General features: G+C 42.2%; 1 protein-coding gene across 1 annotated transcript in view; it reads left to right on the forward strand.

Annotated features, from left to right (window-relative positions):
• nfatc3a (nuclear factor of activated T cells 3a) overlaps nt 1-27,769 on the forward strand; it is a 264,899-nt gene that overhangs the window by 99,229 nt on the left and 137,901 nt on the right. The window contains 1 exon segment of the mRNA XM_084337256.1: nt 3,386-3,548. Within this exon segment, the coding sequence (XP_084193382.1) occupies nt 3,386-3,548 (163 nt within the window).

The following is a 27,769-nucleotide window of genomic DNA, read 5'->3' on the forward strand; positions in this document are numbered from 1 at the left end:
CTACTACTATTATTATTACTACTACTACTACTACTACTACTACTACTATTATTACTACTACTACTACCACTACTACTACTACTACTACTACTACTACTACTACTACTACTACTACTACTACTACTATTATTACTACTACTACTACTACTACTACTACTACTACTACTATTACTACTACTACTACTACTACTACTACTACTACTACTACTACTACTACTACTACTACTACTACTACTACTACTACTACTACTACTACTATTATTACTACTACTACTACTACTACTACTACTACTACTACTACTATTATTACTACTACTACTACTACTACTACTACTACTACTACTACTACTACTACTACTACTACTACTACTACTACTATTATTACTACTACTACTACCACTACTACTACTATTATTACTACTACTATTACTACTACTATTACTACTACTATTACTACCATCAACAGCAACAACAACAGATAGTGCTCATCATAGACTATTTCTATTTTGTTGACAGTGCCCCTATAGCTCAATGGGGACAGCATAGCACTAACACTGCCAGGGTTCTGGGGTTCGATTCTCACTGTGGGTCACCCATATTAAAACAACTTTTGCAGTCATGGCACTGTTAGGCATCCAGTAAATGGCATACAGTATGTTACGACGGCGCGGTATGAATTGACCTAATGGAACAAAGATAGAGAGAGATACAGTGTCTCTGTTGGAGAGAGAGCCATTGACTGCTTTATTTGTGAGTGCAGCTGTTCAAATATGATTGTAGGCTATAGATGAAAAGAAAAAAAAATGGGTAGGATACAGAGACAGCCCCGATAACACACACACTATTCACATACACACGAAATGCTTGCACACACACACAAGGACTGTCCTCGACTGACGACATTCTTAGTTGACTAATAGTTAAGAACTTCATCAACTAATATAACTCTTGATAATCAAACTAATCTAATCTAACTAGTCAAGTCAATTTAATTAACAAATCTGTTTTCCATATGCAATAATGCAAAAGCAAAATGAGTTCAGGAAATAACTCAGTATTGGGAAAAGAAGTACTGGTCGACTAATTTTGACTGATTAATCGTTTAATTGACTATGAGAAGGCAGCCGTAATGCACGCACACACACACAAACACACACACACACACACACACACACACACACACACACACACACACACACACACACACACACACACACACACACACACACACGTCACACACACAAAATTGCATTAGCAACTATTTCTAGTGTTAATTGTGTTCTTCTACACTACTAGGTAGGTTGACTTTACGACATAGGATGGTACAAATCTTACCAGAAGGTTTAGACTATTTCACAGTCAATGTACTATAATTCTTTTTTGATTGAGAACTTCCCTGAACGTGAATGTTAATTGTCCTCCTGATATGGTAAACCCCACCTGTCTGCTACTCCACACATTGGTATATTATTTATAATATACTACCAGTTTGACTCCGGTCTGACACACTTACACATAGGTACACACACATAATTATCTCTGCCCACCTCTCTCTTACACTCAATCACACACGTTCATACACACACACACACAGACGGGCAGACAGACAGACAGACATTATATCCTATACCCACAGGCCTACACAGTAAAACGTTCCCCTTGACAATGATACACTTGTTTAGTCCTAACGTGACCTATTACAACAACTGTTATGGTTCCAGAGGATGGTTAATGTATGTGGACATTCCTGTGATTCACTGTCTGCTGCGCTGGCCTGGTATTCACTCAGTAGTTTAAACACAGGCTGTTTAAACCGCTAGCCTGCTCAGTCACACATGTTGTTTAAACCGCTAGCCTGCTCAGTCACACATGTTGTTTAAACCGCTAGCCTGCTCAGTCACACAGGCTGTTTAAACCGCTAGCCTGCTCAGTCACACAGGCTGTTTAAACCGCTAGCCTGCTCAGTCACACATGCTGTTTAAACCGCTAGCCTGCTCAGTCACACAGGCTGTTTAAACCGATAGCCTGCTCAGTCACACAGGCTGTTTAAACCTCTAGCCTGCTCAGTCACACATGCTGTTTAAACCGATAGCCTGCTCAGTCACACAGGCTGTTTAAACCGATAGCCTGCTCAGTCACACAGGCTGTTTAAACCTCTAGCCTGCTCAGTCACACATGCTGTTTAAACCGATAGCCTGCTCAGTCACACAGGCTGTTTAAACCGCTAGCCTGCTCAGTCACACAGGCTAAAAGGATATTCCACCTCAAAAGTAGAACGTATGTTAGTATGTTATTAGGAATAGACAATTCAGTCTGTTGTTATTAACACACACACACACACACACACACACACACACACACACACACACACACACACACACACACACACACACACACACACACACACACACACACACACACAGACACACACACAGACACACAGACACACACACACACACACAGACACACACACAGACACACAGACACACACACACACACACACACACACACACACACACACACACACACACACACACACACACACACACACACACACACACACACAAACACACACACTATTTGACTATGTGAAAGTTCAGGAAGGCTTCAGTAAAGTTGATGTTGACAAAAGGCTCATTACCACCGCCAAGTTGAGTTTACTTTTCACCGCTGTTTGTCTATTGTTAGTCTGTATGTTTGTCTGTGAACAAGATGTCTCGAAAAGTAATAGTCAGATTTCCATGACATTTGCTGTGAACATTCATGATCCCAAGAGGAAGAAACCTAGGAAACCCATGACGTTTCCTCTAGCACTACCATCAGGCCAAACATATCTCCTGACTCATTGTCATACAGTCACAAAATTTGCTGTGAATATTCATGACCCCGAACAAACCTATTGATTTTGGTGGTACCATGACCTTTCCTTTAGTGCCACCATCAAGACAAACTGAACAGTAATGGCTGGATTGCCATGAAATCGGCTGTGAACATTCATGATGCCAAGGGGAAAAACCTATTGATTTTGGTGACCCCATGACCTTCCTTCTAGATAAATGATTGGTAAAAACAGGAAGCGATGTGTTACTTGTGAACACATTCAACAGTGTGATGTGAGGTAACGTGTATAAAACATGAATTTTACAGCCTGGGTCTGTTGAGACTGGCATAACACATATAGCAGAGAGAGCTTTTTCGTGATTGGTCTTATTACAAACAGATGTTCCAACCAGAACAATATCCGTTGGTTACATGAACAAAACTCACCAGACCCTTCCTTTTTTAATCAGTGGAAAAGTCTGGTTAGGGCCAGGCTATGACCAACAAAATATTACATACAGCATAATTCTGTAATAATTGTTGATGTGTGTGTGTTTCCCCTCAGGACGTCCTCCCTGCCGCCTCTAGACTGGCCCCTGCCCAGCCAGTTTGGGCAGTACGACCTGAAGATAGAGGTGCATCCCAAAGCGCACCACAGAGCGCACTACGAGACGGAAGGGAGCCGGGGAGCGGTCAAGGCAGCGTCCGGAGGTCACCCCGTCGTCAAGGTAAACACCTGTTACCAAGGCAACCATGTGCCAGAATGTTGGGTTCTTTTGGGGGGGGGTTTCAACTAATACATTTGAAGCTCCATAGGGAGGTGTAGTCTGACGTCACTTTAGTTTCCCGCGCGGTCCACCCGTATAGGGATTTATCATTGGGAAAATTTATTATCGGCTATTGTAATAATTCTGCCTCATGAACATTGGCACGCTTTCCATTTTTGCACAAAATTAATTCCCTTCTATCACTAACATTATTGTTTAAGCATTTATTTTTTTTAAATAAAGTTAGTTATAAGGTTTTTAATTTGTCGTTGTTACCAGTAAGTGCTGGCGCCTAATACAGCCAGGAGTCTATGCTGTGGTGACGTCAGTCAGCAGCGCCAAAGTGAAGTGTAGTTCCTCAGTGAACGAAAACATAAACGTTGTTATTTTGCTACTTTTACCATTAATTGCTAATTTTTTCATGTTGCTACAGTATGCTATAGATTGTGGATGAATACACACAGAAAGGTACACCATGCCAATGTTCATGCTTTATTTGTTTTAAACGAGACGATTTAGAAATGGTTCCATTGGAAATACATTGCCATTTCAAGGAGGGTGGACTGCACGGGAAACACCAATGACGTAACTACAGTACTACACCTCCCTATTTAGACCATGTGACACGAAAATATCTCTGATGAAACCAGTTCTTAATTAATGTGGGAGATGTCCTTCTGGCGGGTTTAGATCAGTGATTTTATCCAGCTAGTCAACCAAGATCTAGGGGTAACAGTACTGTATATTTGAATACCGTTTATGTCACAAATGTATCAGTACTAAATACCTATATGTCCCTATGCCATAAATGTCATGTATGTTGTGTATATCATAAATGTCTATATGAATTGAAAATGGGGGACCCTGATGGAAACAAGACAAACGTCTTTCTCAGGTCTGCATCCCCTTAACAATTGTATGTATTGAGCCGTACTGTATTGTACCCATTCTGCAATCTGTTAAATAAAGTTTTCATTCATTCATTCATTCACCTGTCTTCACCAAGCTTTTCTGGGCTGTGACTGTACTTCCTCCATTTCTTTAGGTTGTTTACTCTGTAACCAGGCAAGTTAATGAAGAACGTAATCTAATTGACGTAGTTGCATGTGGTAGGGAGGGTTTCACACATACAGCTCCACTGGAGTAGTCGTGGGTTTGGTGATTTGCTCAAAGGCACTTGGACAGTAGTTGTTAAAGTTTGGGAAAAGCCCTTAAACCACTCACATTTCCCCAGCCAATATTTGGGATTTGCACCGGCAACCCTCTAGTCACAAGCTTGGTTACTTAGCTTTTAACCTTCTTCAACCCCAAAGTAAATGGCACTCCCTTCACCTCCTTAACCACCATGGGCATAGTCGTACCTCATTATCCACTGTACCATGGTTCTGATTTCATAGCATACCCCGTTATCCACCGTATCATAGATCTGATGTCATAGTCGTACCTCATCCACTGTATGGGTATGTGAAAAGCGCTATATAAATCCAAGCCATTATTATTATTATTATTATTATAGCGTACCTCATGATCCACGTACCATGGATCTGATGTCATAGCGTACCTCATGATCCACGTACCATGGATCTGATGTCATAGCGTACCTCATGATCCACGTACCATGGATCTGATGTCATAGCGTACCTCATGATCCACGTACCATGGATCTGATGTCATAGCGTACCTCATGATCCACGTACCATGGATCTGATGTCATAGCGTACCTCATGATCCACGTACCATGGATCTGATGTCATAGCGTACCTCATGATCCACGTACCATGGATCTGATGTCATAGCGTACCTCATGATCCACGTACCATGGATCTGATGTCATAGCGTACCTCATGATCCACGTACCATGGATCAGATTTCTCCCGACAGGTCAGGGCTTATTTTGTACATATGTTAACATGATGCTGGCCTCGCATTGCTTAAGATGGTCCCAGTCCACAACTCTTGTCATTTTAAATGACAGCCTCTCAGATGAGTACAACCACCTTGGGATTCAAATGGTTTGCATTATTTTGGTTTGCTAACATTTAAAACACTTTTTTTTTTCTTTTTTCCATTTTATAAATATGCATTTGGCAAAACTCCATGAGTGTTTGTGGTCCACTTTCTGATGGGATCATCAATGACATTGTTTGGAATAATTCCAAACATTCCAAAATGTTTTCCCTTTTAATTGTCTGGGACCTCAGCACCAGCCTCCTACGAGCATGTATCAGCAAGTCAGAGAGGTCTGAAACCATTACCTTTTATATAAAGTAGTTGAAGTAGTAGTCATTTGAATAGTCCTATTACTTAGTCTTACTATTACTACAGCTATGGAAGTATGGAATGGTTTGTGAGAGACCTGGATTTAAATAGTTTCAAATCCCATTGACTTGCACTAAAACACCAATGTGAAAACTTTGAATATCCTCAGAGGGGGCTTGGTACGTGATCAATAGGACAGGCCTCTAATAATCAACCGTCTTCAGTGTTCCCTCATCTGCCATCTAGACGCTCTAGTAGCTTGGCGAAACGTTCTGCTCCTCCTTGTTCAGTGCCGTTGACAGGTCCCTACTGGCCTCATGGAATTTACCCTGAGCTGTTTGCCAAGACTGAAGCTACATTAATAGGCTAGCAATAAATAACTGTATACTGTAGACCCTTTTACAATTTGTAAACAATGATGACGTACTGTCTATGTGCGCGTTTTGGAGTGCAATAGTCTAATCAGGTATGCAAGGGCATTAAACACCACACATCAGGAACACCGAACACAGAATGCCAGAGGGATTGATGAATGCTAATAATGACTTATGCTAATGATAATGCTAATGAATCCAATAATAACAGGTATAAGGACGACTATCAGTGTTAGCGGTCTTGTCAGTTTGTTGCCCTGCTATTAACTGCTATTAATTAGCAACTTTGTTTGTCTTAGGAAAGCAACAGTTGTGATTAGAGGATCGAGAAAAGATGGCAGGATTTGAGATAGGTTAATTAAAACAGGGAATGTCAGTAGCCTACAAAGTACAAAGTGACAATAGTCTTTAACCCTGTAAGACCCTTACATTTTACAACATCACTTGTAGCTTGTAACTTGTATTACAACATCACTTGTAGCTTTTAGCTATTTAAAAAAAGGTCTTTAAATGTTTTTGGACATTTACATAGTCAATAGGTCCTGTTGTTCAGCCTCACACTGATATTATTGGGTAGTAAATGTGTTTATAGGTCCCACATTTTGGCCTCTAAAGTTGATAATGTCAATTTAATTTGGGCCTTACAGTCTCTTTCCAACATCATTATGGCGTGAATTTTCTTTGGTATAACCTTATAGCCCTTATAGCAAGTGAGGCAGATATTGGAAATTGTCTATGCTTGAGGATGAGGATGGTATCATTCAAAACTAGATCACAAGCCAGCTTACCCAGAAAGGGGATAAATGGGGCTCCAAAATTCACTGATAATTTACATCCAATTCCCTTACAATTATTGTAATGTTACCATTGCAAACCTATCTGTCACCAACCAGCTAAGCTAGCTAGCTAGTTAATATAGCTAACATTTGTGGACTTAAGCTCAGCAATTTTGTGTTGCATTTGTTATTCTTAAATTGTTGTAAAACGTGTTGTATCAGAGGCAAAATATATCAGTGTCAGCATCGGCCATTACAAATCCCATATTGGTCGACCACTACTTCATAGTTGTGAATGAAGTGTACCTCAAGTGTCTCGTTTGACCTGCCTGCGTGAATTATCACACAGACAGCCTGAGAAGAGGCATGGAGGCAGGAACACATGAGGGCTCGCCACTGAAGCCCAATTAGCCCTCTGTTATTTGATAGCACCCCAGAGAGAGAGAGAGAGAGAGAGAGAGAGAGAGAGAGAGAGAGAGAGAGAGAGAGAGAGAGAGAGAGAGAGAGCGAGAGAGAGAGAGCGAGAGAGAGAGAGCGAGAGAGAGAGAGAGAGAGAGAGAGAGAGAGAGAGAGAGAGAGAGAGAGAGAGAGAGTGCGTGTCCAGTCCAGTGAATATTTCATGTCCAGTGGAACAGGGGTTCTTTGTGTGAATGATAGAGGCTGCAGGGCTGTGACCACCAGTGTGGAACCTAACAATGGCAGAAGTTACAGCTAAGCCAGTCAGTCAGTCAGTCAGCAGGCCTACCAACCCCAACAGGATCATTATGCCCCCACCCCCCACCTCAAAGACTAGGTCACAGCCCAAAGTTGGGTCGTGGGTCGATTTGTAAATCGCTCCGGAAGTTTGTTTAGTGCTTAAACAGCTCAGAGATAACTATGCATGAAGCTACTGGTTTTTATCGCGTTGTCATGGCCTTTCCAAGCCCATCCAGTGTGAGTTACTGTCTGCAGAATGAAACACTGTAGGCTTGTAGATTAGTAGCATGAAAAAAAGAAAATAGTCATGGAGTCTGGCCCAGCTTGTGACCTTAATGACCTTAGTACTGTACTCGTCGAAAGCCTTTCTTCCAATGCAGGGCCAAGGGCTGCACTGTAAAAAATTTATGTTTTTTCACAGGAAATTCACTGTATTATTTTACAGATTACTTTAGTTTTTCTACTTTAACACTTTGATCGCCATGGTTAAATTCATAATTTACCATCCCTCGCCATCTCTATTTGTCTATGGAGAAGTTCCCCTTCTTTGCAGGGCTATAACTTTTTTAATTTTATTGCTAAATTGATATTATTATGGCCCATTCAATGTCCTATATCTATTGTTCAGGGTATAGCAACGTTATACTTTTTCATTCACATATTCATACTAAAATACGGTCTAAAGTATAAGTATGTTTTTATCGTTTTCTGCAGCTTTCTCCAGAACGTGATTTATAGCTCCAAATGCATTATATTGATGATGAAATACAGTTTGATAGCAATCGGCGCGAGATAAAAAATTTCAACTGGACGTGGTTCTAGAAGTTACTACGTATCATCTGATGTTGACCGGATGGGCGGGGGGTCGTTTATAATTCCGTGGGCAACGTTATATCATTCATCTAGTGTGGGTGATATGATCATCAGAGCAGTTAGTAAAGAACACGTTGGAAAATAACGCTGGATCTTACCGTATCTTCCTCGCGCCGTTAGGCGATGAGCGTGGAGCAGAGATATTCTGGGATGTCGAAATACCCGATCCATCTCCAGGTTGTATAATAGTATATACGTCCAAATCATGTTGTTTGTCGAGTTATTTGCACCGATCGGTGTTCACTGTGTCAAGATGGAGTCCTGCTAATGATAGCGAGTGCCCGGACGAAATATGGGTGAGCACCACTTCATCCACATGACTTCCTGTTGGGCGATCTGCCGATCGGCCACCAGATGGCGCTCTTGAACCGTTATAGAGTTGAGTGGAGCTCAGCAGTATATCTCAGGTCCCCGGAGGAGAAATATGATTTCGATCACAGATTTTTGAAATATTGATATCAAAGACGTGTTACGGCGTCTTCGGCAGAATGAGCATGGCGGGCAATGACGAGTTTCGGCGTTTCCGGCGATTAAAGTATTAAGTGTAAATGCCATAAGAATACAGTAAATTACCTTTTATCAAAATATTAACCATTAAATAAAGGTTGTAATCTGTAAATGTATTTTATTTTACTAAGTAAGTATTTGGCAACCAATAACCATTGATGCCAGACATTTACCGTTTTCTTGCAGCTTTTTTTCTTACAGTGTGGGCTTTCCAGGGCCAAAGCTATGGCTTAAAACATTCAGAACACAGGATCAAAAGCACTACTCATTCATTTGGCACCACGAGTCACACTATTGACAAATAATTTCTACTGGCAGCAAGATGAAAAATAATCATAGAATAATAATATTTTTCAAGTGAAATCACAGAATCTCTCTCTCTCTCTCTCTCGCTCTCTTTCTCTTTCTCTCTCTCTCTCTCTCTCTTTATGCATCCAGCCATGCAGCCTCGGCCTTCTATCCCTTCAGGCTAATGATTAACCATTTCAACTGCAGTTAGCCCCAGATTACACCCTGCCATGTGTGACAATGCATAATTTAGCTGTCAAATTTTTTGCACCCAGGCGCTGGCCAGGCTTGCCCTCATTCCTTGGCCCCCCAAGGGAATTTGTTTGTTCATAGGACTAGTTTGCCTCACTTTGCAGAAGCTAGCAAGTGGAGGAGCCTATGTAGTTTACTGTTGGCTGATGGTAGAAGGCGATACTTCGTAGGACTTACGTGTATTGCTGCTTCTCCTAGCTGTCGACTAGACCGCTGACATACAGTACATGACGTACTGGTTCACAACATTCCGTTTCAAGTGGCTTTGAATATGTGGAAGTGGCTCAGACAACTCAATAAAAAGAAATCAGAGGAACAATGTCTTCAAACTTTCTTTTCTTAAGATGGTAAGTTAGAGTATTGTCTTCATTCATAGTTAAAGATAGTAGAGGTTGAGTACTTTTCAGAGTTACATTTCAGAGTAATTATTCTATCGCTATTAAACATTATCAAAATAACTTTTCTCACAACCCAAAATGATTATGCAGGCTATTGTGTAGGATGATTGAACAGGACGACTGCTATCTCATACAGAAATACAGTGTTTACGTTAACTTAGTTATCTGAGGTATGCTCCGGCAACATTAAATAACTTCTAAGACTAATTTATCCTGAACCCTTTATCCATTTTCTCTCCAAAACACCATTTGGGTGAAAAACACTGCCTTCCTACATGCATACAACATGCAATATGCTGTTTACTGGTATGGTGTGAGGATAGATGATATCAGTCTTTGTCTGGCAGGTTGAACATCTGATCTTTGTTTACTAAACACACTCTCCTGGGTTTTTGTTTCCTTGAGCTTGGAGGGCTGGCCAACTATAGTGAATGTCCTTAACTGACCGACTGGCTGGCTGGCTGGCTGGCTGGCTGGCTGGCTGGCTGGCTGGCTGGCTGGCTGGCTGGCTGGCTGGCTGGCTGGCGGCTGGCTGGCTGGCTGGCTGGCTGGCTGGCTGGCTGGCTGGCTGGCTGGCTGGCTGGTTGGCTGGTTGATTCTCTTTTTTTTATGCACCCTGTGAAAACATACCACATAGAAAAAGCTCACCATTTATTATTACCATTATTTCAGAAACACATTTAGTTAGGATACAACCCATCAACACATCAACACATCAATACATCAGCACATCTTTAGCCACATACACTCATACTGTATGTGCTTCTCTCATTTGCACATTTATTGACCACTGAGATTCTAGCATACATTCATGTACTGTAAGTTGTGATAGCTTGCCTGTGTCATATTTCCCAGGTGTGATGTACAGCTAGTTAGCCAATCCCTAGCAGCGCAATGTCACTGATCCCCGGGAGGGGTGGGGGGCTGACATCAGCTTCTCTGCCACAGAACTACAATGGATAGAATGCATTCGTTCTATATCAACATACTCTAAGGGTTATTTTGTGGGGATCACATTCGATGGATGTCATAGTCCTTTATGTTAATGCCATAAGAAAAAACAAAAGGTATCACGGCAAAGGCCATCGTTTGGCTGAGCATCACGGCAGCAGCTGTGTTGACAACTTTCTGCAGTCAACTTTCTGAGTCTCGCCCACATGCACAACAGCACTAATTCCTATGACAACATTATCAGAATAGAGGCCTTGCACTGAATGTTTGTATAGTTCTATGTCTTCCAACATGGCTACCTGTCACATGGCAACCATTGTTTTGTACATGGAACTACATGGAAGAGACAATGGTTGCCATGTGCAAAACGTAGAGAAATATATCAACAAAAACAATACTTTGGTGTCTTATTACTGGATCTAGTAAACAAGTCACAGTAGAATGGTAATATTGTACTTTTCCAGTGTTTTACCTACTCTATCACTGCACATAAATTGGGCATTTTATTTTGAAAATGGTTACCAATGGTTACAGGCAGCCATACTGGAAGAAAGAGAACTAAACAGACATCCAGTGACTGTTTAGGTGAATTTAAAGAGGAACACCACCAAATGAAGAATATATCTTGAGTGCTAAAACTAACATTTGTGATGTCATCAGGTATAAAGTGGGTGGAGGCTACTAGCAGTCCCAGACAGTTTGGTGACACACCGCCGGTCTCACCTTTTAGAAAACAATAGAACGGCTATGGGCTGAAAAAGTTATTATTGTTATTCAGACATTTAAAAACATCCAACATCCAAGGTTTATGACATACAATACACATTTTAAAATAAATTACTTTTAAAATCATTTTTGTATTGTCTTAGACCAGGGGTTCCCAAACTTTTCAGGCCAGGGCCCAGAAAATAAGGCGTCAGAGAGCCGCGGCCCAATGGACATCATCTGGCTTTTTTTTTTTTTTTTTTGCCAGGTGACCGATTTTTTATGCCAAATATCACTTCAATCCTATTAAGTTAGTTCAAGTTAGTTATTCATTTATATGTGCTATTTATGAGAGGGCTAACTTGTTGCAAAATAATAATGATAATAATAATAGCCTCATTAAAATACTATTGTTGCTTCGGTTGTTTTTAGCGTTTTATGTGCATAATCTGTTATTTAGTTTGAAATGTTCGTTGAAATAAGTAGATTTTTCGTTTTTGTTTATTTATTTAAGTTAATATAAAACCATATAGTCACATTTTAGAATACAATAGAATAGAATTTTAGAATACAACTAGAAACACTGTCCTGGCCTGCTTCTAAGTTCAGTGACCTGAAAAAAAAAAAAAAAAAAAAGTGTAAATCATCTCGCGGCCCACCCGTGGCTGCTCGCGGCCCACCTTTGGGTCGCGACCCCGACTTTGGGAACCACTGTCTTAGACCATAGGAAAAGCATATATGAATTTAGAAATTGGACACAGTTCACCTTTAAAACAAAATGTCTGTGATGCAGTAGGACATGTGCCCTCTATCACCTATATCTCTATGGCCTGTGTTCCTCTGCTGGCCCTTGGAGGGCTGGTCTCTGGTTGGCGTGATGTCACCAGACGATGCAAGGACTGCCATCTGGAGCCCAGTGGTACCTGTGGTGGTGTCACCCAGTTCAAGTCACCACTGAGCTGCTTATGTCAACAGAAAGGGAAAAAAATACATAAGAGTGTGACACAGTGGGAATGGAGCTGTGGGACTGGGCTGCTGGTTTACATGTGTACAAGCACCCTGGGGTGTTTCAAGTTTCTTTAATAGTTGTTGTCATACAGAAGTACAGAATACTTTTATACAAAATGCTTCTTACTGTTACGCTCCAGGGTGGAGGAGGAGGATGTGTGTGTTGTGTGGGTTTACATGTGTACAAGCCCCCTGGGGTGGAGGAGGATGTGTGTGTTGTGTGGGTTTACATGTGTACAAGCACCCTGGGGTGGAGGAGGATGTGTGTGTTGTGTGGGTTTACATGTGTACAAGCCCCCTGGGGTGGAGGAGGATGTGTGTGTTGTGTCGGTTTACATGTGTACAAGCACCCTGGGGTGGAGGAGGAGGATGTGTGTGTGTTGTGTGGGTTTACATGTGTACAAGCACCCTGGGGTGGAGGAGGATGTGTGTGTGTTGTGTGGGTTTACATGTGTACAAGCCCCCTGGGGTGGAGGAGGAGGATGTGTGTGTGTTGTGTGGGTTTACATGTGTACAAGCCCCCTGGGGTGGAGGATGATGACAACAATTCAGTCATTTGTGTGGCTAATACAACGTGAACCCTAATGTGCTAAATGTGCATGGGACTGTTAGGCTACGTTAGCCATGTAGCTACAGACCTTCCGTCTGAATGACTTGAATGGATTTATTTATTTTATTTTATTTTATTTATTTATTTATTTATTTATTTATTTATTTATTTATTTATTTATTTATTTATTTATTTATTTATTTATTTATTTATTTATTTATTTATTTATTTATTTATTTATTTATTTATTTATTTATTTATTTATTTATTTATTTATTTTATATTGCATGTGTAAATTTGTTCAAGTGCTCCCTCCCTAAATATGTATTATTTATTACTATTACTATTATTATTATTATTATTATTATTATTATTATTATTATTATTATTATTATTATTATTATTATTATTATTATTATTATTATTATTATTATTATTATTATTATTATTATTATTATGTACAAACATTCCAATATTTTTAACAGTAGGCAAATATATTCTCTGTCACAGAATGAGAATGGATACGGGCATTAATTGTCCTAGTTGTAGAAGATAAATCATGTGCTCCTCAAATATGTTCTAATATTTTTAACCACATGCAAATATACTCTTTGCCACAAATTTAGCATAGATAGAATGACGCTCCAATTCACTCCCAGGAGTGCCTTTGAACAGTCCCTGCTGCCACTGGTTCATGCTGTCAGTAGGGGAGTAAAGATTCATTGATTCATTGTAAAGATGCGACTGCATCGATACGTGAGACCCTGCATCCATCTAAATGTACAGTTCCATGAACCAGTTGATGGACCGATTCTAAAGTTAACACAATGGGGACGAACAATGGATATCTCCGTGTTTCGATTCCACCCGTTGTGGACAGAAGCACGGATATATCCGTGGCAAGTTGTTATTGCTTTTATTCCATTTTAATAACCTATTCAAGGTCGCAGAGCGGCACTGCAGATTTACCCTACTCTTTGAATTCGAGAAGGTGCAATACCGGCCAGATCCTCTTAGAGGCGCTATCGCGATAATGCAGTGCACTGTGGCTGAAGGGAGCATTCTTTTTTTTGACTTTTTTTTTGAGTTTCCAGTAGCTGGATTCTATATGTGTAGCCTGTACCTTGGATTACGTTTTGCATCGCAGATTTCACCATGCAATAAGGGGATTTATCATCAGCCAATGGACATATCGATCTACCAGATGACGATCGATAATGGGGAAATGCTCGGGGGGATCCCACCGGACCACGGTAAGATCTTTTTCACGTAAAGTACAGCCCAATCGGGAATTGTTATGATACTCAACCAGGCGTTCGGCCTATGAGGCTAATGAGGCTAACGCGTTATTGGTAATCAATAATCAGAAACAACGTCCCCCGCCCCCCCCCCCTTTCATGCATACATGCTTGAGGATCGTGCCGATCATATGCAGTTTGAGTTTTAACTGTAGCGTATCTATAACCGAAATGCCATTGGATTTAACGTTATTAGCTATTAGCCCTTTATCTCGGCTTCCAGGAAATATACTAGACCAAATCCGGTATAACGCTTATATTCACGGCGCTATAAAATGAGAACGTATTGATGACATTTTTTTTTCTTTAAGCCATTTTGAAGGGACGGTTTATGGTCTCAATTGACAATGAGAATGGACAGATAGCAATACTATAAAGTATAGATTTAGCGCTACAAACAGCCCCACGTCTGTTTACATTTCCTGGTCCTCTTGAGATTAATTAGACTCATCCCAGTGGCCGCCAATGTGTTAAGAATCAGTTGATCGCAGAATGGGTACAATACAGTACAGCTCAGTACTAACAACTGCTAAGAGGATGAAGACCAGAAAAAGACTTTCGTCTTGTTTACATAAGCGTCCTCCATTTTCAATTCATCAAGACATTTATGACATACAAGACCTTTGACAAGGAGGACCTTTAAGAAAGTGAGGAGGACCTTTAAGAAAGTGAATATCAGGAAGGCAGCAGGACCGGACGTATCCCCGGCCGCGTCCTAAAAGTCTGTGCCGACCAACTGGCCCCGGTATTCACTGACATATTTAACCTGTCCTTAGAACAGGCTGTCATCCCCACCTGTCTGAAGAAGTCCACCATTATCCCTGTACCCAAAAAATCCACGCCCGCTTGCCTCAATGACTATCGCCCTGTAGCTCTCACCTCCATAGCCATGAAGTGCTTTGAGAAGCTAGTGAAGGGCTACATCTGCTCCTCCCTCCCCATCAACCTGGACCCCCTGCAATTTGCATATCGCCCCAACAGGTCCATGGAGGACGCCATAGCCCATATGCTGCACACAGCAGCATCACACCTGGACAAGAGGCAGGGGAACTATGTGAGAATGCTATTCGACTACAGCTCAGCATTCAATACCATAGTCCCCTCCAAACTCGTAGCTAAGCTCAGGGACCTGGGCTTGAACTATGACCTCTGCCAGTGGGTCTTGGACTTCCTGATGGGCAGACCCCAGGTGGTGAGAGCAGGCAACTGCACCTCATCCATCACTCTCAACATAGGGGCCCCCCAGGGCTGTGTTCTGAGTCCCCTCCTCTACTCCCTGTACACACACGACTGTGTGGCACAGCGGAACAACAACACAATCATCAAATTTGCTGACGACACAGTAGTGGTGGGCCTGATCTCTGCAAACGATGAGAGGGCCTACCTGGAAGAGGTAAAGGTTCTGGCGGGATGGTGTCAGGAGAACAGCCTCTCCCTGAACGTCAGCAAAACAAAAGAGATGATTGTGGACTTTAGGAGGTCGGGGGTCAGGGACTACAGCCCCCTCAGCATAGACGGGGCACCGGTCGATAGAGTGAACAGTTTTAAGTACCTCGGAGTCCACATATCCGAGGACTTGACATGGACCACACACATTGACAGTGTAGTCAAGAAAGCACGACAACGCCTCTACTTCCTTAGGCACCTAAGGAAGTTCAAAGTGAGTCAGAAGATCCTTAAGAACTTCTACTCATGCACAATAGAGAGCATCCTGACTGGCAATATCACCTCCTGGTTTGGGAATAGCACCGCACAAGACCGTAGCAGACTGCAAAGAGTGGCCCGTTCAGCCGAACGCACAATTGGAGGTGGGCTTCCCACTCTCCAAGACATTTACAACAAGCGTTGTAAGAATAAGGCCAAGAGAATAATAAAATACTCTAGCCACCCAAACAACTGCCTCTCTGAACTGCTGCGGTCAGGCAAGCGATACCGGAGTCTCATGGCAAGCACAGAGAGACTCAGAAAGAGCTTCTATCCCCAGGCCATCAGGATGCTAAATGACAATTAACACTATGTAACAAACCATCAAACACACTCACAGCACACGCACCCACACGTACACACCCACTTTAAATGGACAACTCACTGTAGCACCCACTTTACACACTTTAGACACTAACACACTTTATATTCATATATTATATTATTGGCAACTCATTGCCTTGCACCTTACCCTACCACCACAAGGTGGCACCACAAGCTACCTCATCCCATTTGCCTCATCCCATTTATATTGTATTGTAAACACTCTGCATTGTATATTGCACCACAAGCTACCTCATCCCATTTACCTCATCCCATTTATATTGTATTGCAACTACTCTGCATTGTATATTGTACATATGTATATTGAACATGTCTGTCTTGTTTACACTTGTTTAAGTACTTGACTTTCTATTTTATACTTATTATACTTTTTATAATTATCTATTTTTACCTAGCACACTCTCAGGAGCAAAACAGAAAGAAGCATTTCAATTTTCATACAAAAGTATCCTGTATGTCTGTATGACAACTAATAAAGAAACTAGAAACTAGAAACCTCCATGACCTCCTCTACACTGCATCCGCTCTAGACCCTCACTTCAAAACGTTGCCATTCCTTGAGTGGCCATGACACTGAGAAAATATTCACAAGTATGTCAGCTGAAGCTGCAGCCCTGCATAACAAGGTAACCCCGCAACAAACACTCTCATTCACTCAACACAACATAAATTATTATAGTGCAACAGTCTACTTTTGAACATATTGCTATCACTAGCTGTATTCTGTGACTGCTGGTACTGCACACTATTTACTGTCATTGGTCCTCATTTTCGAACATGTTCGTAAGTACCTTTGTAACTATCTTGGTAAACAGTATGTACTAACAAATTTACAAAAATCCTGAAGGATTCCTGAACATGTGAAACGGTCTCCTCTCCGTAAGTGGCCAAAATCATCGCAGCTGGGTTTCCAAGAATGAAAAACGTCACTCATTCTTAAACTGGAAGTGCATTCTGGTACACCTACATTTCCATACAGAAACTCCCTGTCAGCTCAATGGATAGCCTCTCAATGGAGAGGCTATCCATTGTGTCTTCTTCGTGTTGACCCTTATGGGGGAAATATCCAACAGATATATGCGAAAGCAATTTGTGACCGATCAAAATTGTATTAGATTAGATTAAAATGTATTGTCATTAGCACAAGTACAATACAACATCCAACCAGAGTGCAAATGTAACAGTAAAGTGCAATAGTAACATACAATGCACAGTTACAAAGTGATGAAACTCGTAAAAGGTTTCATTTGGGATAAATCGTTAGTGATTGTGTTCACGTCGATTCTACAGACATCTGATTCCTCGGAATTAAATAATTATAATAAAGATAAATACGACAATATTTGTATCATTAACAATTACGTTTTACATTCATAGTCGACTCATGACTCAACGAACCATGTCTGAAAATAAATAAATAAAAAAGATGCACTCAGCGCACACACACGCACACACACACACACACACACACACACACACACACACACACACACACACACACACACACACACACAGTTCTACAGTATGACACACTACTATAGGGCAGCACATATCCATATATCTCCTAATAAAACAAATCATTAGAATAAATAATAGAATAATGAGATTTACCGGGGCCAGTTTTTTTTTTTTTTTTTTTTTTATATTTTTCCCCCTCTTTTTCCTCAGATTTTCTCCCATCCCAATGTTAGTCGTTATGCCAATTCCCAATCCCCTTCCTGGTCGCTGCGCACTTACCCCCCACAGTCGGTCTGGGAGAGTGGAGGCTACCACGTGCTTCCTCCGACACACATCCAGCCAATCAACCGCTTCTTTTCACCTGGCAGCGCGGATTCTCACTGAGAGGGCGTAGCGTGTGGAAGGATCACACTATCCCACTTAGATCCTATCCGCGCTTAGCAGGCGCCCCGACCGAACTGTAGGAGTCGCTGTTTACAACGACCCGGACCCACCCCGCCAGCTTCTCCCACCCTCTAATACTGCCAATTGTATTAGTGTGAACGGCCAGCCAAGCTGGTGACAACCCCGGAGCTGTGAGCTGGATTCGAACAGGCGAATCCAGCCGCTCCGGGGTTGGTGACGAACGCAATCTCCGTTACGCCACCTGACCGCCCCCGGGGCCAGTTTCTAATTGCAGCCACCCATAGGTGCTCTTTGAGAGCGGTTTTGAAGGAGGGTAGGGATTCACATTCCTTTACGGCTGTGGGTAGGGCGTTCCACATTATTGTGGCCTAATTGCTAAATGTGTTTAGTCCCTTGTTTGAGCCGAATCTGGGTTGAACATGATTTGTGGAACTCCCTCTGGTGTTGTGGTCATGGACTTCACTGACCTTTGGGAAGTATTTCGACAGGTACATGGGTATCTTAGTGGTGTAGTCTATCTTGTAGACCAGGCCCATTGCAAGTTGCTGTATTCTGTCGTCTACTCTAAGCCATCCTAGATTGTCAAAATGGGCAGGGGTAAGGTGGGTTTTATGAGTAAGGCCAAGCAGTAGTCTGACCAGTTTGTTTTGTGATGTTTGTAGCCTTGTTTTTACGGCATTTGAGGTGCTTTAGTACAATGGCAAGCATAGTCGTAGAACCCTTGAATGAGTGCTCCTGTTAGAGTCTTCAAGGTATTCTTATTTACCAGAGAGGAGCTCCTGTACAAAAATCTTGTTTGTTGGTTGACTTTTTTGATTACATTGGTTGCCATTTTGTCACAGGAAAGATTTGCCTCTAGGATGAAAACCAGGTAGGTAATTTCATCTTTCCTTGTGACAATATTGTCACCCACTGCAACTGAGAAGCCGTTGGCCTTGCTGAGTTTGCTATTTTATCCAAAGAGAATGGATTCCGTTTTACCCAGGTGTAATGATAGTTTGTTATTAGTGAGCCAGGTGCAGATTCTGCCGAGTTCCGAGCTGAGGGCTTTTTCAACCTGCAACTTGTCCCTGTCAGAGACCAGCAGGGCAGAGTCATCCGCGAAGAGGAACAAGTTGCAGTCACAAGCTGATGACATGCATTTGTATAAATTAGGAACAGTAAAGGTCCTAGTATGCTTCCTTGTGGAACACCACGGCTCACTGGGAGGGGGGGGGGGGGACAGTGTACTGTTCACCTCCACCATCTGTTCTCTCCCCTCCAGGTAGGATTGCATCCAGCTCACTGGCTCTTAGATGACTGAATGTAATAAATAAATAAAACCTACAATAAATAATATCATAGAGAACAAGAGGTATATATTTCTTTTTATCCACTTTTTCTCCTGTTTTTCTGTGTTTTTCTCCAATCCCAATTTAGTCGTGCCAATTCCCCCCTCCTCTTCCTGGCCATTGCTCGCATGTGCCCCCCACTGGTCGGTCTAGGGAGGGTTGATAGATACTATCACATGTCCCCTCCGATACATGCGGAGTCAGCCAGCCACTTCTTTTCACCTGCCAGCGTGGACTCTCATTGGTGAGGTGTAACGTGTGGGAGGCTCACACTAATAATAATAATAATAATAATAAATACATTTTATATAGCGCCTTACATTAGGAATCTCAAAGCGCTTTACATACATGGCATTATAGCATACAGACAAACACAGTACAGGGATAAACACAGTACATGAACTTTCACAATGACGACATAGTGGGGATAATACAGAGAGAGGGAGACAACTTAGAGACAAGACAGAGAACATTTTTAAATAAATAATAATACTAAAGTATAGGTGTGTACAGATGTGAAAATGTAAGTGATGCAGGGGTTGGGGGGGTCAGGAGTGTGGGTATGCAAGTTTGAACAGGTGGGTTTTGAGGTGGGACTTAAATGTTTCTACAGATGGGGCTTCTTTTATGTGTAATAGGAGTTGATTCCAGAGTCGGGGAGCAGCGGAGGAGAATGATTTGTTTTCTGTGGATTTAAGGCGGTAGTGTGGTGTGCTCAGAAGGGCTAAGTTGGATGAGCAGAGTGAGCGGGAAGGAGTGTAGTGTTGAAGAAGGTTGTAGATGTAATCAGGTGCTAGGGAGTGGAGGGCTTTGTAAGTGAGGAGACAGATCTTAAAGTCAATCCTATACTTGACAGGGAGCCAGTGAAGTGAGGAGAGGACAGGTGTGATGTGGGAGAATTTGGGGCAGCGGGTGATGATGCGGGCTGAGGTGTTCTGAATTAGTTGAAGTTTATGGAGGGATTTAGATGTTGAGCCAATGAGTAATGCATTACAGTAATCTAGACGGGAGAAAATGAGGGCATGAACCAGCTTTTCAGTGTCGGAGGGGGACAGTAGTGGTCTAATGCGTGAAATGTTCCTGAGGTGAAAGTAACATGTCTTGGTGATGTTGTTGATGTGTGGTTCGAATGTTAGTTTGGGGTCAAAAAGAACACCCAAGTTTTTCACTGTGGGGAGGTGAGGACAGAGTGGTTGTTGATGGATATGGAGCAGTCAGGGTTTTTACGGAGAAGGTGAGGTGTGCCCATTACAAGGATTTCAGTTTTAGTGCTATTGAGGCTAAGATTGTGGTTCATCCAGATTTTTTTTTCAGAGAGGCAGGAGGAGAGGGCAATAGTAGCAGCAGTGGTGTCAGGAGGGGAGTGAATGTATAACTGTGTGTCATCGGCGTAGCAGTGGTATTGAAGACCATGAGTTCTGAAAATGTGGCAGAGGGGTAACATATAGAGGGAGAAGAGTATGGGACCAAGGACTGAGCCTTGGGGGACACCAGATGTAACAGGGAAAGAAGTTGAGGTATGACTGTCCATGGTACCCTCACCATCTCCCTTCCTCGCTGTGCAGGCGCCCTGACCGCCCTTCCCCAACCTTAACCCCCCCCCCCCCCAACCTGTTTTGATCTTTGTTACTGTGGCTTTATGTTTCTGTGTATCATGCTGTTTTCCCTGTTTCCCCCGTGGTCTTATGTTCCTTTTGTTTCTTTGTTTTTCTCTTTTTCTCTGCCTAATGTCAGCGACTTCGGGTTCCTGAGAAGCGCTATACAAATAAAATGTATTATTATTATTTATTATTTACTTTCTACCAGGGGGGGCGGCGCCCTAGCGCCCTCTATGGACCAGCCGCCACTGATAGCTGCATCCACGCGATTGGGTTCAGTTCTTATTTATTTATTTTTGGACATGGTTTGTTGAGTCATGACTATATATGTAAAACGTAACTGTTAATGATACAAATATTGTCATATTTATTATCATTATAATTGAATTCCGCGGATGTCCGTAGAATCGAAGTGACACAATCCCCAAGGATTTCTCCCAAAGAAAGCTGTTAAAAGCACGGGCGCACACTGGTCTGTTCGACTTCCGACTACCTTTTCGAGTTCGTAAATCCTACAACAAATTTACAATATGAAGCCGTTCGAGAATGCCAAATAAGTTCATAAATCGAGTTACGAAGGAATACCTTGGTAACTTTCACGTATGTCCGTTCGAGAATGAGGACCATTGTCTGTCTACTGACAGTATCCTGATTTGAACCGTACTGCACAGTGTTTACTGTCAGTGTCTGCATTTAGCCATATTGTACACTGTTTACTAGTTAATCCAACGTTTGAGTTTGTTATTAACACAATGGGGACCGGCCACGTATAAATACGTGTTTCGGTGCCATGCGTTGTGGACCAGAGGCACGTATATAGCCGTGGCAAGTTGTTATTGTTTTATTCCATATTAATAACCGGATCAAGATCCCCGATCGACTCTGCAGATCTACCCGCCTCTGTGGAATCGGCAACATGCAGTACCGGCCAGATCCTCTTAGGGGCGTCATCGCTCCACTGCAGTATCATTGTGGGCGAATGGAATTTTTATTTTTTTTACCCTCCAACGGAGTATCATATTACTCTGATCACAAACCAACAGCGTGCACCGTGTATCACGTTTCGAAGCGGAGATTTCACCATGGAATAAGGGGATTTATCATCAACCAATGGACATAACGATCTACCAGATGCCGATCTATAACGGGGAAATGCTGCCGGGTATCACACGGGCTGACGGTAAGACATTTATCACCTAATTTATAGCCGGATCGGAGCTTGATGTGCAACGCAAGCAACCGATCTGTGAATGTGGCTACTTACACGGACACTCTATTGGTAATCAATAATACTAATCGACGTTCCCCGCCGCCCCCCTTTTATCCATAGATGCTCTGGGATAGTCCGGATCATAAGCAGTTTATGTTATTTCATTAGCATATATACAACGGAAATGCCGTTGAATATAACGTTAGTAGCCTTTAGCTCTATAACTAGCTTTCCAGAAAATAGATGATACGAAATCTGCGATAAAGCTTATATTCACGGCGCTATAAAATGACAACCTACCGATGGATCTTTTTTTTCTTTAAGCCATTCTGAAGGGACGGTTTATGCACTCAATTGACAATGAGAATGGACAGATAGCAACACTATAAAGTATAGATATAGCTGTTAGAAAACCCACATGTTTGTTTACATTCCCCGGTCCTCTAGCCACTAATTAGACTAAGCCCATCGGTTGTCAAAGTGGTAATGGCAAATGGAAAATGAATGTCTACATTAAGCAAATGTTAAGAACTGTATCAGATTGCATCGTATCGCATCGAAACACACATAATTTCGTTGCATTGTTCCGTATTGAAATGTATCTTTCCTGAATCACAGCCCATGTATCGAGATATGTATGGGGTCGTGGTACTGCACATCTACAGTAGCTGCAAGGTTTCCAGTGTGGGTATGAGCTGTTGAAACATCTCTATGTGAGTCAGAACGGGGGAGAATCAAAGCGTCGGCCAGGGTGTGTGCGTGCGTGTGTGCGTGCGTGCGTGTGTAAGGATGTCTTACAACTGTCATCACACATGCTGCTACAGTCAGCCTTGTCCCAACTTGCTTCACACCTGAGGAAGACGTTTAGGGCATGAACAGTATCTAGGCTATAGGTTACTAGGGCCTTTCACACCCAGTGGCTAGATTCTGGGGGGGAAATCCATCTTGTCCCGAGAGAAGGAGCGACTCCTGTTTAGTTTTCTAGCTGCTTGTCTTTTTAGTCAGTGGTTTCCAAGCTGAGGGCCCCTGGGGGTCGGGGTCTGTGTAGGAAACTTTATTTTTTTTTATCCACTTTTTCTCCTTATTTTTCCATTTTTTCTCCCATCCCAATTTCGCCTCGCCAATTCTCCCTTCAATTCCCCCTCCCCTGTCTCGAACGTTACTAGAGTATGCCTCCCACTGGTCGGCTGCAGTGAGGACCAAGCCTTGCATCACGTGTCCCCTCCGGTACATGAGGAGGCAGCTGTCACATCTTTTCACCTGAACAGCGCGATCTCTGTGGCGAGGAGCAACGCGTGGGAGGCTCACGCTGCCCCCGATACTTCCTGATTCTGCTGTACAAGCGCACCAACCGACCTGTAGGAGTCGCTGTCCACAACGTCCAATCCCCACCCACCGACTTTCCCACCCTCTAACACTGCCAATTGTGTTAGTATGAACGACCAGCCAAGCCGGAAGCAACGCAGAGAGCTGGGCTCGAACCCAGCATCTCCTCCGTTAGTGGCGAGCGCCTTGCCCACTGCGCCACTTAGCCGCCCCTGTGTAGGAAACTTAAGGGATAAAAGGAGTACTATAGGAGACAGACTTTAAAGGGGACCTTTTCCTGTGTTTTGCATTGTTTTTACAGAATGAGAGGTCGTCCCAACGCTGATCAAATGTTAAATATGAGCAATGTGCCTTTTCTGCAATTCAGCTGTGACAAGAACCCTCCCTCTTGAAACGAGCCATTCAGAATGGCAGCCACAATTGCTATAGTTAATAACGTGCATGTATGTGCGTGTGAAGATATCTTGATAATGTGCATGTACAAGATGGCGGCTCGCACGTAAATCTACCTAAAGTTGAACCAAAAATAATGTTTCTGACAACATTTTTAACAACAGAATTGATGGATGTTGAGTAATATTTGATCTGCAATGTCTAGTCTGAAAGTTGGATCTGTATTTCATTTGACGGTACAGGATTACGCACCACTGTTAGATGTATGATAATTATTATATTTGTATAAAAAGCAGCTTGCTCGTTACAGGAACAGAAACAGCCCATTGAGAACAACAGGACAAACAGAAGAATATAGTCTACTAGAATGCATAATCCGAGTGTTCTTTCTTCAGCAAAAAACTTCAAAGACATGTTTAACACATTGAGTGCCACGCCCCTTCCGGGAAGTGACCACTTCCATGCCGCCCATTAACCCCATGTAAGTTTGTAGAACTAAACCTATATTTTATAGTATCGCTATGGGTCTAATAACGCCCTCGAGTCTCATTGAGCTACTTCTGGTCAACGTGCAAAAAACGGATTCTTTTTTCGTCCGTACATTTCCGTTTGATACCGTTTTGAATATGAACATAGTCCGGCCGCTTCTGAGCAATTCCAGGGAAAAGACACGAAAACAGCGTTTTTGTGTAATTCAATACACACGTTGTCATTTTTCGCCTGATTATTGGATCTTCCTGAAATCAACGCTAGATCATCACTATTATCCTTTGTGGTGCACGCATGCAATGTGGTTTAGACCGGCGCCCCCCCCCCCCCCTCCTGCATCCCAACGGCAGAACAGCCAGACACATAAACACATATAGCTTCAATCGCAGTAGAAATAAATATCAGATCAACGCAATATTTCATATATGGTGTCCTTACCTGGTCTCTGAAGTAATGAAAAAAAAAGAATCCAATAATCTCATCGCCATTCCAGTTATCCACAGCGATCGTCCCTCCGACGTTATTGGGCATTGCTCTTCAACGGGCGGGCGGGGTCAGTTGTCCAAGCCATCCCTATAAGCATGTGTTTTGCCAGAGTGTTTAGGACCCGCCCCCACGCCGCAGCTCGGTATAGAAAATAAACGAACCCATTTCTAACCGGGTGCATTACTGGCCGATGGCGTTAGAGGGCGGTATAATACCGTCTGCCAGCTTAGACACACTCAGAACAGTATGCACAAGGTGCCCCGCTGAATTATGAATGGATATAGATAATAAAAGAAATACAGTGACAGAAACGTAGATCTACGTTTCCGGCACTCAACGATCGGATGACAGAACCGTAGATCTATGTGAACGGCACTGAAAGTGTTAAGGGACCTCAAAAATCTGTCAGGCTTAAATCAGGCTTTCAACGACTTATATTGGTTGAAATTATTGTACATACACAGACATATATACCTCCTGCAGGGTGGGGTGGAGGGACTGTGATAGGAGATTACAAGGGAGTTAGTGGAGAGAGACACTGCATTCACTTTGTTAACCCTTCCAGGAGTACTGTCTCACATGTGACATAGAGCATGTTCAAAATATTTACAGAGTTTTATTTATTTATTTCTGTAATGCCTATTTGAGCCTTGTTTTTGCACGACACACTGGGGCTTCTTTCTTTGAACGATATTCTCCAGTAAACAGTCATTTGTTGTGCATCGTTCCACACAATATATAATTAGGATTTCAATGAATTTTTAAATTTTTTTGTCTCTAAGCCAAAGTGTGCCACGGCACTAAGACTGAGGCACCACTGACCTGAAACACACACAGGAGAGTCTTAAGTCCTAACAAAGCCAGCTCCTCTCCACCACAATGTACAGTAGCCAGGCAAACTCTGACAGTGTTTACGTTGAACTGTTTGGACAGGGCCAACTCATAACACAGGGTTCTGAGTGGAATGCAACTTATTCCTGTGCAAAGCTAACTAGCCTGGGCTAATGCCATGTTAGCTAGTGGTATCCACAGGAGTGAAAACGGAATATTGTATGATCACAAACACTCATATATTGTATTTATTGACACATTTGTCAGATCACTTCTTGTGCCCTCTGATGGTTGAAAAAAAATACAGAACTCTGATTTGTTAATCCTGTTAGAAGAAGGCTGATGCAATAGTACAGTGCTAATTCACAGCTGTGTGCAGTGTATAACTGGGCCTGGCTCCTGGAGCTCCTAAGGGCTACAAAGCTACACTGTGTCCAGGTCTTTTGCAAGTCCAGAAGAACTAGACTGCACATTTTGCCTTAAACATCTGTGAGATATATAAAAAAAATAAAAACGTATCTGTGGAACAAGAATTCCTAAAGCCAGATTAAAGCTCATTAACTATATTCTGGTTAAAACTCATTAAGTATATTCTTGTTGCATGTGGCCTGTAATTACTAGTGTCAGTTTTATTCCACTTTTTGTAGATTGGAGTGACTTTAGCGTGTTTAAAGTCTGTGGGTACTTGATTCAGAGAGAGGTTGATGACATGAGTTACATATGGATCAATTCGATGCATATCTTCTGGCACCTATGCCATCAAGACCAATTGCCTTCTTGATTTTAAGCTCTCCCAGCATTTTAGCCACCTTTTCAATTGTAACCTTGCAAAGGGGGAAGGAACCAGCCTTAACGCCTAACTGACTAGTATTTCAAGACAAAGTCTTCTTCCCCATACTCCTCTGTCTTATCTGGCAATCTCAATCCTGGCAACAATTTTTTTTTGTCAAACTCAATACTGTTGTCAGTATTCAGTCCTATGTTAGCCTCACTGACCCTGCTATTAGTTCACCCCCTCAGTTCAGATACTTGAGTACTTTCCATAATCCTGTGGGGTTACTGCTGTTCTCTGTGATCATTTCTGAATAGTGATCCCACTTACTGTAGCTTTCCTGATCATTTCCTGCGTCAAATTCCTGTATTTCTTGAAACACTCTAAGTCGGCTTGATTCTGTGATTGCTTGAACCTAGCAAAGGCAGAGTCCCACAATTTTATCATCATCTAAATTAGTTTGAATATGGCCACCAGTGATGTCATCGGGAACATTGAATCCTTGTGTTGTGTTAAGTACAGCTCAATGAAATTACAAGGTAGCAGTCTCTATAAGACAAGGTATTACTATTATTCATCTACATAATGTCATGGAGCTGTAATTAACACAAGACAAGGATTCAATGTCCCCGATGACATCACTGGTGGCCATATTCAAATGAATTGACTCAATAACTCAAACTAAATGAATTTGTGCAAAACTGTTCAGAGTTTTTGGATGTGTGTGAGATTATGTGCAAAATAAATCAACAGTGATTTTGGTGAAATGCCCCTTTAAGAGAGCGGACATTAATAGTTTTACGACATGGACAAAAACCTTTTGTACACTTTTCTTGTACAGTTGAGAAGAAAGTGGTCGCTGATTCCATACTCAATCACACCATTATGAGATAAATTGA

This window comes from Notolepis coatsorum (assembly GCF_963971535.1).
Source record: "Notolepis coatsorum genome assembly, chromosome: 20".
Classification (NCBI taxonomy): domain Eukaryota; kingdom Metazoa; phylum Chordata; class Actinopteri; order Aulopiformes; family Paralepididae; genus Notolepis; species Notolepis coatsorum.